The sequence below is a fragment of the Channa argus genome, chromosome 12, assembly GCF_033026475.1.
Source record: "Channa argus isolate prfri chromosome 12, Channa argus male v1.0, whole genome shotgun sequence".
NCBI lineage: Eukaryota > Metazoa > Chordata > Actinopteri > Anabantiformes > Channidae > Channa > Channa argus.
The window spans coordinates 13,388,000-13,405,204 of NC_090208.1; the positions used below are offsets into that span (position 1 = coordinate 13,388,000).

Genomic DNA, 17,205 nt, shown 5'->3' on the forward strand with positions numbered 1-17,205 from the left:
CAGTGGCGCAGGAAGGTAGAGCGGTTGTCCACCAATCTCACAGTTCTCCGGTCACATGTCAAAGTGTCCTTGAGCAAGACACTGAACCCCAACTTAGTTGCTCCCGGTGCGTGTTGGCCAGCTGCATAGCAGCTCCCCCACCGGTGTGTGTGAATGGGTGAATAAGAAGCAGTGTAAAGCGCTCTGAAGTAGAATAATAGGTAGAAAAGCGCTATATAAATGCAGAACATTTACCATATTTTCATGGAAGATTTTGCAAATTTGTAAAAATACATCTTCACCATTACACTGTAAAACAAAATCAACAAGAACAAAAACTGATGGAAGTGTGTTTTCATTGTTTATTATATTTTATTAACAACACATTATCCCATGTAGCTCTTGCTGAAGGACATATATCCCTAAATTACTGATTTGGCAACTATTTCAGCATGTTACCAATTAATAACTAATGGAATTGTTGAAACAAATTCAAAGAGTATGAAAATCTATATGACATTACAGCATTGCTTTACTACAAATTTTCTTAATACAAAATACTCAACAGCTCCCCTCTTGGTCAAGTGCAGAAACTCCCTTTTTCTCTGTAAATGAAGACATTTATTCTTCCCAAAAATGAGAGGAACTCAAGAGACAAGAATAAAGAAACTACCTTACAGTAACTATAATTTGAATTCCTATCATTTATAAAATCAGTTATTTGCAATGCTTTTAAATTCAGTTTATTTTTCATTTTAAGTACACTTACAAACAAAATTATGAAATGCTCACTCGCTCGCTCTCTCTCTCTCTCACACACACAAACACACACACACACACACACATATGCTGCCATGTTTTTGGTGTCAAAATGCATACTTGCATATGTATGTACTCTTCAGTTGATACATGGGGATGTGATATTCATTTTCACCACAACAATTACTTCTATTTTGTTGGTTTGCATCATCAACACAAAAATGTCTTTTTAAAAACCACTCCTTCTTTGATGTAACTTAGTTACCATTCACTTTATTTGCAAAATGGTTAAGTATTATTCCCATGCTGTGAGAACGAGTAGTTCATTAACTACTATGGAAACTGCACTAATGTCATGCTTTCTCAGCATTGGAACAAGCTTTGAGTCATTTTGCAGCTTTGTAGTCTTTTCCCAACTTATTCGTCAGTGTTTGTGTTTGTACAGGAAACCAGCTATAAATGTCGGCATCATATTCATTCAGATGTAAATACAAGTGAGAGCAGGTTCCTCTAATGTTTCTAAGGCGAAGAGAGTATTGAGGCCTTGAGTTTTCACCATCATAAATTTCAGCAGGCCTTGGTTTAAACAAAAATCTAACTATAAACTGTGACAGTGTGGAGGGTCAGTATTCTGGACAATCATTTTTAACACTATACTGCACACTGGCAGTGACGTAAAGCGATGGAATTGCAGATGTGAAGTCACAGAAAAACTAGAACCATCACTTCATTACATTAAGACACAAAATCAATGATAAACACGAAATCCTCACTATTTTCTTGAAGGCCACCAGCTGACATTTTAGTGAAATTATTTAAATCATGTATATATAAATGTATATATTAACCAGGTTTTACCCCCTTTTATTACCAAAGCACACAATGCTGTGGATGACAACAACAACAACAACACCACTACATTGACATCTGACAGGGTAGTATCAGAAGAAAAACCCTTCAGCCCCTGATCTGACAGGTTTAACAGACTAGACCAAAGAGATTAATAGAATCATGTACTATTGATTTGGAAGCCCTGCCCCCTTAATTTCCTACCATTGTATTCAGCCTAAGGTCCACCAGCACAGAAATTTTTATTCCAGTCCTCTGAGGTGTGTGACAGCAACATGGAGATAGATGCCAAGACTCAAGGAGACCGGAACCAAAACGAGGCATGAGGGAAGCCTGAGGGGAATCCCTGACCTCCCTCTAGATCAGACAGCAGTGACTGTCCTGGAGATCTCTTAGAACAGAGAGTCACTGGAGGGAGGCAGCCATCCAAGTAGGGGACAAACAGGCTTTTGTGGCAGCTGTTCACCAGGTAGCTTCGATGGATCAGTCTCTTCAGGGCACTTTGCAGCCAACGCCAAGGTCAAAATATATCTGGGCATCCCTCCCAGCTGCCACGTTCCTTGCTTTCCCAGTAGCCTCCCTTATAGATATGGACTTGCTCACCTGTGATCTCATCCTTGCAGCGCTCAAACCAAAGTGCCTGGTAGTTGTCATGAGGTGCATCTGAAAGAGAGAAAATTTGTTTTACCAAAATAGTTTAAAGAAAACATTCTACACAGATGAGTAGAAGAGTCATGTCAGCATAAGGAGGTGAGGTGGCAGTGAAACAAAAAAAAGAGGAGTACTTGCTTTTTAAGGAGGGATCAGTGTAAGAGTCCTCATCGACAGCTTTTGGAAGAGAAAGGGGATCACAAGAGACTTTTTATCCCCTATTTTTAAGATTTTCCCCATGAAGAGAGGAATACAGCAGAAGTAAAGCATTAACACACTTGTCGCTCACCTTCTTCTGACTGGCTGGAGGTTTGTTGGTTGGCGGCCTCCCTTTCTCTCTCCCTGCGGACACTGCGTTGCTTCTCCTCCAACCGTTGCTTCTCTGCGTTGGCCTCTTCCCAGCGACCGTCCTCCATCAGCCGCTGATCAGGCCGCCGGCGGCTATCAGTGGGTGCCATGCCTTCCTCCGGCTCATTTAGGGTCAGCGCCAAGGCAGTAAAGTAGTACATGGTCTCTGCTCCTTCACTGTGGATAAATGCAAGAAGTCAAAACTCTTGCAGAGGGTTTAAAACACATGAAATGATTTTAAAGGTGTATTATAAAGGGTGGATAGTTCAGGTAAGTGTCAGTCACATAGGTTAAAATGCATAGTTTTATACATTAAAAACTATAAAACAACTTACCTAAATCTAAAATAGAATAAACTGTAAATGGAAACAGACGGGACTCATGGTTTACTGTCTGTGATCGGAAATTCAAGTATGATTAAATTTTAATGCTTTGTCTAGTTATAATGGTAAATTGAACTCATGAAGAACTTTGTTTCATATACATGTTTTGTCTTGTATTTGGAGAAATGCTCCAGGGTCAGCAATTCCTAACAGCAGACTATCCCACACTGTAGTGACCCAGAGTCACTACTCACGTGTTTATTAAGTGCTGAAAAGGGAAAAGGTTACCATAAAACAAGACAAGGGCTGGGAGAAGTAGCGTGAGGGTGCAACAGAAGGAAATAAAACAAATGTGTGACGTATGAAGCTTTCAGAACTGCACTGGATGGAGGCATGAAAGTGTTGGCGTACTTCTCTTTTCTCTTCTTTACTCATTACACTCGTGGTGTCTGTTACCTGAGGTTGACGATTTTGCAATGACACTGCGTCAGGTTAAAAATGTTATGGGGGAACATGAACTGCCATCTGCTTTTTTTAAATGGAATCTGGATTATAACTTAAGCATATTACGAGAACCAAAACAAGGTATTTTCAAAACCTCCTCAGGTTATGCTTCCTAAAAAAATTTATTTTCATTAACAACTGTGTATCTTATGATGGTTTTTGGTTACACTATGAATAAATATATAATAGATCCTTGTTCATTTCCTGTGTGTTAGTGTACGCCTAGACTGCAGTGCAGGCAAAAAAATGCAGCCACACCTTTGTCTTTAAAAGACAAATGTTTATTCTTGATAAATTTACAACTGGCTCTCAACAGCCAACCAGACAGACAGAGAGCGATATAAAGCCTAGTAGGTGCAGTACAGTGATTTGAAAACGTCTGGCTCTCCACCCAAAAACTAAAATAAAATACAATATTTATACAAACCTGATTCCAAAAAAGTTGTGAGGATGTGTAAAAAAAACAAAACAAAAAAAAACACAATGCAATTTGCAAATATCATCAACCCATGTTTTATTTACAATAGAATATAAACAACATTTTAGATGTTGAAACTGAGACATTTCGCCATTTCATGGAAAGTATGAGCTCATTTTGAATAATTGATGTGGATTGAAGTTGGATCGGGGCAACAAAAGGCGGGAAAAGTAATTACCGCCAATCAAAAACAAATGGAGGAGCATTTGACAACTAATAAGGTTAATTAGCAAAGGGTCGGTAACAGGACTGGGTATAAAAGGAGCATTTCAGAAACACAGAGCCCCTCGAATGTAAAGACGAGCAGAGGTTCACCAATCTGTGACAAACTGTGTCTAAAAATTGTTGAACAATTTCAGAAAACTGCTCCTTAATGTAAAATTGCTAAGACTTTGCAGATCAGACCATCTACAGTATATAATATCATCAAAAGATTCAGAGTATGAGCAGGAATTTGCCCAAATGTCTGCCAAAATGAGATGCGCGTGATCTTCGGGCCTTGAGAGCCAAAATTTGAAATTTTTTTAGGAATTCATGCACACCCTGTTCAGTGGGCTAAAGAGGAGAGGGACCATCCAGCTTGTTATCAGAGGACAGTTGAAAAGCCTGCATCTCTGATGGTGTGGGGCTGCATTAATGCCTATGGTGTGGGCAGCTTACACATGTGGAAAAACACCATCAATGCTAAAAAAGAACAGAGGTTTCAGAGCTACCTATGCTCCCATCAACACAATGACACTTTCAGGGCAGGTCTTTCATATCACAGCAAGACAATGCTGAACCGCATACTGCAACTATCACAATGGCTTCATAGGAGAGGAGTCCGGTTGCTGAACTGGCCTGGCTGCAGTCCAGATCTTTCACCAACAGAAAACATTTGGTGCATCATAAAAACACAAAATTCACTAAAAAAGGCCCGGGACTATTGAGGACCTAGAATCCTGCATTAGACAAAGAATGGGACAACATTCCTCTCTTAAACTCTCCTCACTTCCCAGACATTAACAGACAGTTTGTACAAGAAGATGCGATGCTACAAACTGGTAAACATCACCCTCTTGCTGCCGTCAAATTCAACATGAGCTATTATTTTCCATGAAATGGTAAAATGTCTTAGTTTCAGCATCTGATATGTTGTATATATTCTATCGTGAATAAAATAGGGGTAATGAGATTTGAATATAATTGCATTCTGTTTTTATTTAGGTTTAAACATCCTTTCAACTTTGTACATTGTGTATGTCTCTCCAGGTGTACACAAAAAGGGCCGTGCAGCAACAATACTCACGGTAGCGGGTTTCTCTTCCACACTTCTCTGGCTTTGAGTGTTTGATAGACCGTCTTCTGTTTGCCCTCTGTGCCGTTTTCTCCTCCACGGCTGCTCTGCATCACCCGAGAAAACTCCATCTTCTCATCCCACGTCCCAGACAGTACATAATGAGCCTTGCCATTCTTGTCCATCACCACACCTGTCACCTAAAATTGAGAGACGGCTGCTAACAGAGGAGTCCTCATCCGTGGAGACCAAGGTCAAAAGCTCCAAATCCAATGAGACAGTTGTAAACATTCAAACAGCAGCTACTAAACACACGGACAACAAATGGTGCCAAGATAAACACAAAACAAGGAATAGGGATAAAATATGTCCTACACTTTGCAGGAAACTTAAGAGTCCTTGCACAGTGACCCAAATTGCAAATTTGAGCCACACAAAGGAGAAGCAAACAAAACCAAATCAAACACTTCTGCATTTAGCCTTTTTCTCACCTTCCTGGCCACATCTCTGGAAAAGTAGCTGTAAGGAGCAAACTTGAGATGGCAGCGGTCTCCAGTGGTGTGGTTCACTATGTCAATTTCTCCAGACTGAAAAAAAATTGCATTTAAGGGGACAAAATAACATATATAACAGTCAAATGAAAGTTTAAACTGCTATTTGGAATACACAAAAAAATATATATTGTCAGGAGGTTGGAGCTGTTACAATCCTACACAGTTTAAACAGTTTTTTTAATGTATTATGTACATATATGAAATGGGAAGAATAACAAGGTTTTTGTCTTATGGCTATGGGAAATATCACTGTGCAGTCAGCATTTTTTATATATATATATATATATATATATATATATATATATATATATATATATATATATATATATATATATATATATATATATATATATATATATATATATATATATATATATATAAAAAATAAAATATTATATAACTATATGCAGTGTAAAAAAAGTCCTTATAAAGCATTAAAGATTATTTGTAAGTGTAAATAAGATTTTGATGATCTTGTTCTTATCTGTAAGTACATTGCTGACGTCCATTTATTCACTATAGTAGTTATGCAGAGTTTAAATGATAACTGCACCAGTGTGTGAAACAGTTAAATTTTTAAGCAAATTAATCCATTAAATTAATTAAGCTTTTTGAATTTTATAATACTACAGGATTTTATCCATAACATTCGCCTAGACTTTAACTTCACTGTGGCCTATTAGACTCCATGTGAAGGCCAACTCTTACAGTGTTCTTGCTTTAATAGAGTCTCACCTGATCGATCCATAGTTTTCCCACGATGATGTTGTGCACTGTGGTGGTCACTTTCTTCCATGTGTAGTGATTGTTACTCTTTTCAAAGATAGCATGAATTGTGCCTACACGGAAAAAGGACACTTTTGATTGATTTATTCTAACAAAACAAACACTTTTAAGTTTGGCAACACTGTCTGATAGATGATCATCAATTGAAGCCAAGGTGTGACTGAAACATTCCTCATGGCTTGTTCACTGCACTCTTTTAAGAACACTAATGACCACTTTGTGCAATCCATTTGTATTATCCATCAGAGAAGAATCTTCTTCTCTTGTTCTCTTTGTATCACGCCCTAAACATGCATAATTAGGCTCTACATGGGACGCTTAAAATGTTCTGAATTAGTTTGTATCCTACCTAGAGGCATAATGGACAGATATTTTCCCCTGAACTTGCTGGCAACCGTGATTTCCTGTCTCAGAGTCCAGCCACGATCAGAGATCACATGGTGTGCTGCAGCAGGGGGGTGGTGGCTCACCTGCGACAGAGGTACATGCAATGTGAGTCATAGAAAAAAAAACAATTCCACAGAACATAACCTGAGGCATCGAAACATGATGTCTTCAGGCACCAATGCTTTGTAAAGTAGAATACTCAACACTTCTCACATTCTTTTACACAGACTGCTGCACACTTACAGCATGAGAATTTTCATGTGCAGCTGTAGAGCATCTGATTATTTTTGTACATCACAAGTCTAACTCAAATCCAGTCGTCTAATAAATCTACAAGAGAATTATATCCCGCACTTGAATAATGCCATTTAATAATGACTGAAATTATCTGTCTATATTTTATGCATATGAAGTCATCCTCTAATTGCAGTTGCAAGATTACAGATTTGTCGGGTGTGTGAATCTGACTTCACGGGAGGCTTCGACAGAAACTCTAAATTTAAAAAAGTTTTGGAGTATGTTTTTTCTAAAAACATTGATAGTTAGGCTTAAACTGCTTTTATATCTCACTTGATTTAACAGTCATAAATGCTCACTTCCTGTCACATGTGCCCCCCAAATTCAGTATAATAAGGAAGCAAAAAATGTCCTCAAGGTGCTGAGTCAGCATGATTTCTTAAGTTAACACTTTTGATAATCCTTTTTTTCAAATCCTAGTCAAAAGCTCTCTGCATTTTTGTCTTTGTAATTCTCTCACCTGCTCACAGAGGGAACGGTAGCCACTCTCTTTCTGGCGGTCCAGCTCATACGTCTCTCCCAGAAGAGGGTTGAAGGGCTTGCCTGTGCGGTAGACTGTAGTTGAGTAAGAGGACACAGAGAAGGCAGCCACATAGCACATCTGCTCCAGGGAGCTTTGGCACTTGGCAGCCTTATCCAGCAGGTCGTGGTACTCGAGGTCTTCTGACAATCGCTGTAGCATTGAAATGGGCTCGTTGAAGTTCACCTATAGGGAGCAGATTTTAAGAATTATTATCTAATATTAAGATTTTACCTGACCAAACAATTTAATCTGTACCTTCTCCAATGACTTATTAAATAGTCTTGTATGGTATATAAACGTGTCCCATTACCAAAACATTCAGGGAATTTAAAATGTGTTATTGTTTGGCTGCATGTCACATGTAGAAATCTGTAAAATGCCCAAATCCAAAGAGCGGCTGATGAATAATGCAAAGGAAGCATAGCCAAAATTCAGTTTACCTGATGACATGATGCAGTATGAATATAGAAATGTTTCTTTTCATTTAAGAAAAAAAAAAAAAGAGGACAGAAAAGGGTAAATGTTGTTCATATTATTTTATACCAATATATTAATTTAGCTGACAGTTATAATAGAAAAATCTTTATACAAATCCTTTACATTTTTTGTGTAGTTGTGACATTAGTCCTTTTAACATAATATGCAGCAACACAAATAAATGCTGTCACTTCACACGTGTAACACACAGATTGTCTGCGTCAGAAGCCTTCTCATGCAAAGAGAAATATTTTGCTTGACCTAAGTATCCAGGTTACTCAGAGAATTAAGCCTTCTCAGATGATAGCGAACAGAGTTTACACATGCTAAGAAACCTGGTAACTGGAAATCTGTATATACATGCAGCAGAAGTGTAATCAGATTTGTCTGCCATCTCTTCCATATTTTGGAAGGATGGCTCAAAGATATTTAACTGCTTTTCAACTTTCTTTCTTCTTTGCTGTGTTTGCGTCATTGCAGAGTTACAGCACAGGGAGAGAGAGGAAAAGAGAGCGATGAGACACAGCTATATCCATAATGGAAATTGAGTTATTTCTTCCATGAGGCACTTTGGGTTGGCTTAAGTTTCAATCTGACTTTGTAAGGACTTGAAAGGTTTGAAAAACTTGGCATGGCCTCATTAATTATCTCTCCCTCATTTAACTACTTCCCTGTCTGGAGCCTTTTATTATGCACATGTGCTGTTCTAGAAAGGTTATTAGAAAACTGGTCACATGTATACATGGCAGAGAGATAAGCATTTGGCAAAAATCGACCTCAGGTTTCCCTAATCCCCTACCCCTACAATTTGCCGTGCATCCAGGAAGTATTCATAATAATAATAATAATAATTCAACTCATTATTATTATGTAAATACTTAATGCACTCTGGATGCAGTGTAGATAACTCATAAGTAATCATCTTTCTGAGAAAGTTGAATGTAACCTGGTTACTTAAGTGCATGTAAACACCAGAATGAGACACTGTGCCTGGACAGTTAATGCACATGGCACAAGATGATAGATTAGTACGGTTTGTGAAACTGTGTTTTGTTAACAGCAGAACAGCAGCAGTCAACATGGACATTCTATTGCTTTAAGCCCTACAATTTAGGATAGAGTAGTGTGATCTTTCCACACACAGGTTCACTCACGTTACCTGGACTTTGTACCAGGGGGCTCAAAGGATAAAGTCTGGGTAATACCCGGGCCAAGTGACTCTGACATTTGCACTCTCACATTCAGCCTCCCCATAAAAGTCTAGAGGAGTTTAGGGGTTCAAGCACCACGTGTGAAAGCAGTGCAAGATATATTCTGAGGGGTTCATTTTTCAGTGTAAATGAGAACCTGTCAATGGTCTCTGTAGGACAAAAAAGTGAGGGTGACACGGTTTAAATTGAGGTAATTACCTGTGCTGTTTCCATTTTATTTTTTTATCTTAGCAACATAACAAACAGTGCACGAGGAAAATGCTAGAAGAATGTGCAATATGCACACATCCCTGCCAAATGCACCGTCGTAAAATCAACATCATAGATTCAGATCTAGATCTCATTAGGATTTCCAAATGCACATACAAAGCATGATGAGGGTTTCCTCAATAAAGCTATTTTAACCACAGATGACTCTCACAGAATGTCGATAAGCCAGTACTGCTGGCACATTCACCCTTACCAAATGTTAACCATACAGTGTGGCCGAGCTGCATGTCGACATGCTAAATGGTTAATGTAATTAAGCCGGAGCAGGATCAAAATGGAATAGAAAATAAAGAAGAAAGCAAAGTGAAACAGAGCAGGTAGGGGAGTGGCTAGCACATGGGGTTAGAAAAAATATACACACCTTGCCAATGTTTGTTCTCCTAGTGTAGTTATTTGTTTACATCGGGTATACTTTACTGTCCGGTTCCTGTTGTTTTTTTGATTTCCTAAATTAACACTGGGTGGCTCCATGTGACTCTATCCTGTTGTTGACAAATACCCCCATAGTGCAAGCATAACAGACAAACGTAACAAACATAACAGCTATGTCACTGCAACCTGCATAGGACTGCTTTCATGCAGAATGCCCAAGTATGACTCTGGCTTTAAAAACACACTTTTTAAGTATTGGGTAATCTCTACGGCAAATACTCACAGGCATCGGGATCTTCGACAGCTCTTTGCCAATGCAATTCTTCATGATACTCCACAGGTTGAGAGAGTAGTTTGGTTTGTCTGGGATGCGTGTCCGTCTCTTCTTCAAGGGCACCAACTCATGAGAGGGGAACTCCTGGTTCATTGCTAAAGGCTCCTCATTAAGCTGAAAGTCAGAAATGTATTTATTTTAATACACACATTTCTTCCAATAAGCACACATTTAATATTAAAACTACAAGCCTAGTGCAGCTATAAAATGAAACATATGTAATCAATAATCAGAGATTCTGATAAATGGCAGTTTAATAGTGTTTGAATATGAAACAAGTGAACCAGCCTTTCAACAGTGATCACAGGTGCTTGAGTGAAACATACCGACTGATCATCAGAGCACATTTCACTGTTGAAACCGCTGATGTTACTGCTTGACCTTCTGTAAAACATGGAAAAATAAACACGTTGTCAGGGTCTGTTTTCAACCAAGATTCTTTAAAATGGGGTTCACATACATTTAAAAGAAATGCAACTTGTCCAGCTGTTTAAAACCATATCAGTCAAGCAATAATTCAAGTGTGAGCTTTTGCTGATTTTATACCTACATAACACAGGGAACTGGGTTAAATACAAAAACTCTGAAAACTGATTAGTTTCTAACTAGTAGTTATTAACAAGTTTTTTTTAGAAAAGAGAAAAAGTTACTGACTTGTGGAACTGTGGATCTGCAGGTACAGTGATGAACTCAGGTGCCTCCTCCATTGCATCAAAGAACTCGTTTTCATCGTCCTCATCGCTGGCTTCCCCTTTTCCTGGACCAGCAGAACCTTAATAAAAGATACGTTTGGAGAGTTTAGTTTTTCTATGATAGTAAATAAATTTTCCACGTACAATTTTAAGATTAACTGTTTCAAAACTAATTTTTCCTATAACAAGAATATTCTTTCCAAGGTTAATATAAGTTTTCGGCTATAACGGCTTTCGGCTTGCCCGTTCAGGGGTCGCCACCTGGACCGTGTTCCCCACGTTGGCAGTTTATTTACGCTGGGTGCCCTTCGTACCACAACCCTTTCATTTTTATCTGGGCTCGGGACCGGCACCAAGCTGGCCATTAATGGCTGGGTCAGTTTTTATATCCCGTGACCTTCTGCATCCCAACCCTATGCTCTACCCATTGATCCACCAGGCCCCCACTTTCCAAGGTTAATATCTAGGAATCAAATTTATTGTACTGTTGAAATACTGCACAAATGCTGATTTTGCAAACTCATGAGCTGTAGTCTTATTGCAGCGTATAGTCAAATTTTTCAGTTTTAATTCAAAGGATTTGATAAGATTGTGGTTTTTGTAAAGCCTCTGTATTTACATCCATAAAGCTGTCCCTCAACTGTAGACTTTAACATAGCACGCTTACTTCTCCGGTGAGCATTCTTGACTTAGCTAGATGAGAGTTGTTTTTCACCATGGACAGAATTGTGTGGTCATCCACTTTAGCCATCTTCCATGTCTTTTGCTGTTCCTAAGCTTTCCAGAAAATTCCTTCATATTAAGAATCCTCCCGGTCACAATATTATCTCTCTCTATGGAAGGTTTATTTTTATTTACTTTTTAAGCCTAATAATCGCCTCATTGCAGATGTAAATGTAACAATCAGAACAACCTCCACCTTTCTCGGGTAATCAAGAAACGGCATTCACATGCACATGCACTTAGGAAACCTGGTCCCTAGAAATCTACATATGTCTGCAGCAGATGAGTAACTTGATTTGTCCTCCAACTCTGTCGTATTTTGGAAGCCTCTCTTGGAAAACGCTGCTTTCTGACTTTACTATTGTGTGTGTGTGTTCATGCTACAGTAGAGTGACCAAGCAGGGCGAGACAGAAAAAAAAAATAAGCAAAAAGGCACACTGCTGATCCATCCACAACAGGAATTGTTTGAACTTTGAAAATCGGAGGGGATGGTAATCAGACTTCTACAGTATGTGGCTCTTTGTGTCAGTGAATATTTTCCATTGCGCTCTATGCAGTTTGTTAAAAAAACAAACAAACAAAAAAAACAAAACAAGGCAGTGCCGCCCGGTTAAAGATCTCTACTTTTATTCATTCAAAGCCAAAAGCCTGGTTATGCGTACACATGGCAGAGAAATTGGCGTTTTTCAACAGAACTCTACCTGGTAAATGGGGTTTTCCGGGGTATTCCCGTACCCCAATGTAAGAAACCAGCTTTCCCTGTTAACATGACACCCAAGAATTAGCTTTCCCGAAAAAGCCGATTGTAACCTGCTTACTTAAGTCGGCCATGTGTTCCATTATTTCTGAGTCACCAAAAATGAGGGTATGTGTATGAAAATGGCTATAACTCTTGAATGGTTTGCTCACAATTTGAGTGTCTCACTTATAGTTCAATGTGATATCCAAACACTGAAAAAAACTACTTTCTATTTTCTTTAATTTATAAATATTGGTTATATAATTAAAAAAAAAAAAGGTATTTATTCCTTTTATGTTTTTCATTCCTGCTGCTGTATTAACCCTTTTCTGTCAATCAACTAACAAATACACATAACCTAAAATAAGAGTCCTCATGGTGATAGACATAAAGTAAATTACATTAGAAAAAACCTTAATGTGAAAGTAATATTTTTTTCCTGCTTTTTCTAAAGGATTATCAGATACAAAATGTGTGCAGATATTATTATTAAATTTGACAGTCACATTATTTCTGTTTCTTTTGAATAATATATAATAATAATAATAATAATAATAATATTAAGTGGGAAGAAATTAGCTATATTTGGATGTGAGTGGTCTATATTACAGTGTGTGTCAGGTTTTACTTTTACTGTCTGCAGAAGAATTTGCCTGTGAGGCCCCTCTGAACGCTCGCTCCAGGTGATTGTGTTGCTTTGCCAGTTGCTCCAAAGTCTCCTCCAGTCTCACTCTTTGTTCCCTTTCTGCTTGAAGGGCTTTCTGCCATCGCTTACTGTGAGTCTGAGCTAGTGTGAGGAAGTCACGGCATGCCTGAGCAGGGAAACATTGAACATGGTCAACTACAACTGGAATCTCAGGATCCAGTTAAGGTAAGCGAATCTGAACATCTTAATTTGGCCTTCACAGAGAACAAATTGCACTGAGTGAGAGGTACATTAAATGTCATCAACAGGTAGATATACAGAGAGGGGTGATGACACTTACATTAATCATGGCATTGGAGGTGATGCGGAACAGCGTGGCCCTCTCGGTCACCTGACGAATCTTATCCCCAGCCTCTCCAGTCAGACGCAAACTGTCCAGTTCCGATAAAGATCTAAAGGAAATATTATATCGTATACAATAAAACAACACTACATCTTTATGTTACAGTGTATAAGGCCTCGGGCCTCACATTGAAGAGGCTTGTTATTATTACTCATTCTCTGTTGTCTGTCAACTGGAGAATTTCTTGTTCTTTTGCAAAGGTGTGGCACCTCAGCTAAATTTAGCACACAACACAGAAACAAAATAATTGTAACAAAAACACTTCACAAAGAATTTGAAAATGAGCCATTGTGTTTTCTTTTAAACTTGATTAAAAGTATATTTAATTCTCATTTCACAGCTAAAATACCAGAGGCATGAGAAATCTATAAAGTTGAGTAAGCATGAGAACTAAAGCACAAACAAAGGGAGTGCTTGTCAAAGTCTGACCTCTGGAGGGCAGAGCCATGCTTTGAGATCAGGTCATTGCAGGTGCTCAGATCCTCCACTTTGCTGCCTAGTGTCCTGAGAGCAGACTGAACTTCTGAATTGTGTGACCCTCCACCTTGTCCAGGTGCCACCGCCAGAGATGATGATGGGAAGTCATCCCCAGAGTCATCTGTTAACAAACCAAAAGGAAGCGGGAAAATAAAATCAATTAAGAAAATAAAAATCACAAAAACACATCCACCACTCTCATAGCATATCTCTATATTTTTTAAGGTTAACATTAACAACACAACCTTTTTTTCCACTGCCTGTCTCTCCCCCTTTTATGCGTTTTACCTGATTCAGCCTGCATGCGGGCTGCCTTTGCTTTGGCCAGCTCAAGGGCAGTGATCCAGCGTTGACGTTCCACCTCACAGCTGGCCTTCAGGTGATACGTCTGTGCCCCACCATTTGAGATGACAAAATTGCAGGCATCATCAACAGTGATACTTGCTGTGGCCAAGTTGATGGTGCCTCGACATGTGTGGCCCATCTCTGCCTGGGTCCTGATAACCAAAGGCGATTTTAATAAATGTTTTTTGTGACAATGTGACTACACAGTAAACAGTGACTAGAACAGAAACTATTTAGGCAGCATAAGATTCAGTTCTATCAATAGATGCACATATATTGTACGATTTAACATTTCGATTAGAACATTTACCAAAATTAGAAGACACATTAGGAGGTGGGTGTATTTCAACAAAATAGTTGCCACAATCAATGCTTAGGAATTTCTCTCATGACACGATCAAGGATATCTCTCTCTTTTGTCTTATCTTGGTTTTCTATATATGGTAAAGCATACCTATAGTATGATAACAGCCCATTGCTCAAGACAAACCACCTTCGTTGATAACCCTTGATGTAATTTGTCCACTTGAACACCCATCCTTTGTATGTGTCACTAGGAGGGACTGGAGTGGGGGTCTTGTTGTCTGACATCACAGTCCCCAAAATCAAAATACAGATTTCAGGAATCCTAAAAAGGAAACAGAATTTAAAAAATCTGATGAAAGGACTTGTGCATTTTATAGAGCTCTTATTATTAGGCAATATATTCAACAACAGAACACTAATCTAATAATCAATTTTCTGTTTTAGACCATTTTAAACAAATATGCCATAAATTTGCTGGTTCCAGCTTTTCAAATGGGAAAAAGAATCCTCCAGGATTTCAAAACACATTATCTTTGGATTTTACACTGTTGGGTGGACAAAGCAAGAAACTTAAATTTTCACTTGAGCTTTGTGAAACTGCAAGAGTTTTTGCGATTAGCATATTTCACAATATTGCAAAACAGCAGCCATTTCCTACCTTCTTAATGAGCCATCTCAACAATCTGCATAACACATTATGTTAGAATAAATCATAAGCTATTTATCTTTCAATCTGTTATGTCCAAAGACATACCGTCTAGAGGTTCGACGTGTAAAAGTTTAACACATAAATCAATACAGATTCACTGCTGACACATTTAACTAAAGTTGATGTTGGGGTAAATATTACAATATTAGTTATTACAAACGTGTTCCAACAATGACGTTGCCATATGTGAGATTTGCAAATATTACAATAAAGGGACCCAAATGCCATAAAATGTCAAGTTAGCAAGCTAACATTACATTTTGACAAGGCTGACAGACAGACCAAAAGCTGTCAACGTTAGCATTAGTTAACTAGTTGAGGTAAAGTTAGGACGGGGGGGTGTCACTAATAGCAGGTCATTATTGTTAAAAAAGTAGCTAAAGTGTAGAAACACCAATTGACATGTTTGCTAGAAGTTTACCTGCTGACGTGTGCATATTCACAATGGGATACAAACAAGAAAGAAGATTTAAAAAAAACGTTAGCCTACTAGCTAACTTTCAAACTCGCCGATGGTTAGCTAAATGTTTACCTTGACGTGTCCGAAAATTGAGATCAGGAAACAGAACACCTGGTGAAGTGACGGTTAACTTTGACACCCATAAGCTACTGTGCCTAGCAAAAGAGGCTAACTACCTAGCTGACCAACTCGGGACAACTATGATGAAAACAGCTAAACGGAAGACGTCAACAACGGCAGTAGTCTGTCTGTAAATAACAATGACATTAACGAGTTTCATTAATATTCGTTAGTATCAGTGTGTATAATCTCAATTCTACAACTGCGTACGCCGAAAATAATCTACAGCTAGCTAGCTACATCTAACTAGCCTAACGTTAGCTCGTTGGCTACACCCGGTGTAACACTATTTGGTCACGTCAAGAAACCGAGATCTACTTACGTTGTTTTACCATTAGTTCCTCCAAGTAAAGTTAAAAAAAGACTAACTGTGTAAATTATATAGTTCGGGTGATACATCCATTTAAATGCGAAATTACTTTGTCTCGAGTGTGTATTTTAAGGATAAGACTCTCTATATACCCATTTTGTTAATTTGAAACATCAGTTTAAGGTTCACGATTAGTTACATGAGTAGTTAGCCAGCGTTAGCTTACTGCTGGACAGAACAGCTGTAGAAAAAACAGTTTCTTGAACAACCACCGCTTTTTGCAGAGCGCCATTAGCCAAATGACCTACCAGTGAATATCCGTGTCTTTATTATAGGCATGTAATTAAAAACCTGCGACACACGTTAGCGGTCGGGTACTATGTAAATTACTAAATACAACACCAGCAAAAATGCGACTCCGGTGGGACTCGAACCCACAACCTTTGAATTACTGCATCTAAGCCTAGAAGTCCAATGCGCTATCCATTGCGCCACGGAGCCACCTGTTGCACATGCAGCACACTAGCGTATTTGATTTGTGCTTTTGTCCATAAACGTATTTCCACGAGCGTTATCTTGTTTTCGAGTCAAATGGGAGATAATACTTACACGTCCATTGTACAGTTTTACGTATTCGTTTCACTGACTTTAGGAGTTTGCGTTACCACGATAAATACTGAGCCTGCAGGTGTCATGTTTAAGCACTGGATGGTGCCAAAGGACCATAAGACGTTCAGAGTCTGGTCAGTGCACACGCACATATGTCAAGTAATCATCAGCTCTACATAAATACTCAACTTGTAGTTCCAGTAAACAAACCTTATCTCTGCACAGGATAATAAAAGTAATCACAAGTAATACTTGTGATTTCAATAAATCTTTTACTACTTTTATTA

At 38.5% G+C, this 17,205-nt stretch overlaps 1 protein-coding gene and 1 non-coding gene across 7 annotated transcripts; both read right to left on the reverse strand.

Annotated features, from left to right (window-relative positions):
• Positions 1–318: 318 nt before the first annotated feature.
• Positions 319–16,740, reverse strand: LOC137137608 (oxysterol-binding protein 1-like). 6 transcript variants are annotated; one of them, XM_067524078.1, is made up of 17 exons: positions 16,618–16,740; positions 14,859–15,032; positions 14,348–14,556; positions 14,012–14,180; positions 13,520–13,631; positions 13,162–13,345; positions 11,033–11,150; positions 10,705–10,762; positions 10,328–10,492; positions 7,652–7,897; positions 6,857–6,977; positions 6,457–6,560; positions 5,659–5,754; positions 5,180–5,367; positions 2,528–2,763; positions 2,377–2,415; positions 319–2,250 (listed from the first exon to the last, which is right to left on the reverse strand). In XM_067524078.1, exons 2-17 carry the CDS (start codon positions 14,993–14,995, stop codon positions 2,108–2,110), a joined length of 2,325 nt encoding a protein of 774 aa, XP_067380179.1. In that variant the 5' UTR covers positions 14,996–15,032; positions 16,618–16,740; the 3' UTR covers positions 319–2,107. The 6 variants fall into 6 exon arrangements, 5 of the variants coding, with proteins under 5 accessions (XP_067380179.1, XP_067380174.1, XP_067380176.1 ...); XM_067524073.1 differs by lacking the exon at positions 16,618–16,740 and adding an exon at positions 16,322–16,503; XM_067524075.1 differs by lacking the exon at positions 16,618–16,740 and adding an exon at positions 15,952–16,286.
• On the reverse strand, positions 16,723–16,810 carry trnar-ucu (transfer RNA arginine (anticodon UCU)). The gene is given in 2 exon segments: positions 16,723–16,758; positions 16,774–16,810. It is a non-coding gene; the product is annotated as a tRNA-Arg (tRNA).
• Positions 16,811–17,205: the final 395 nt, after the last annotated feature.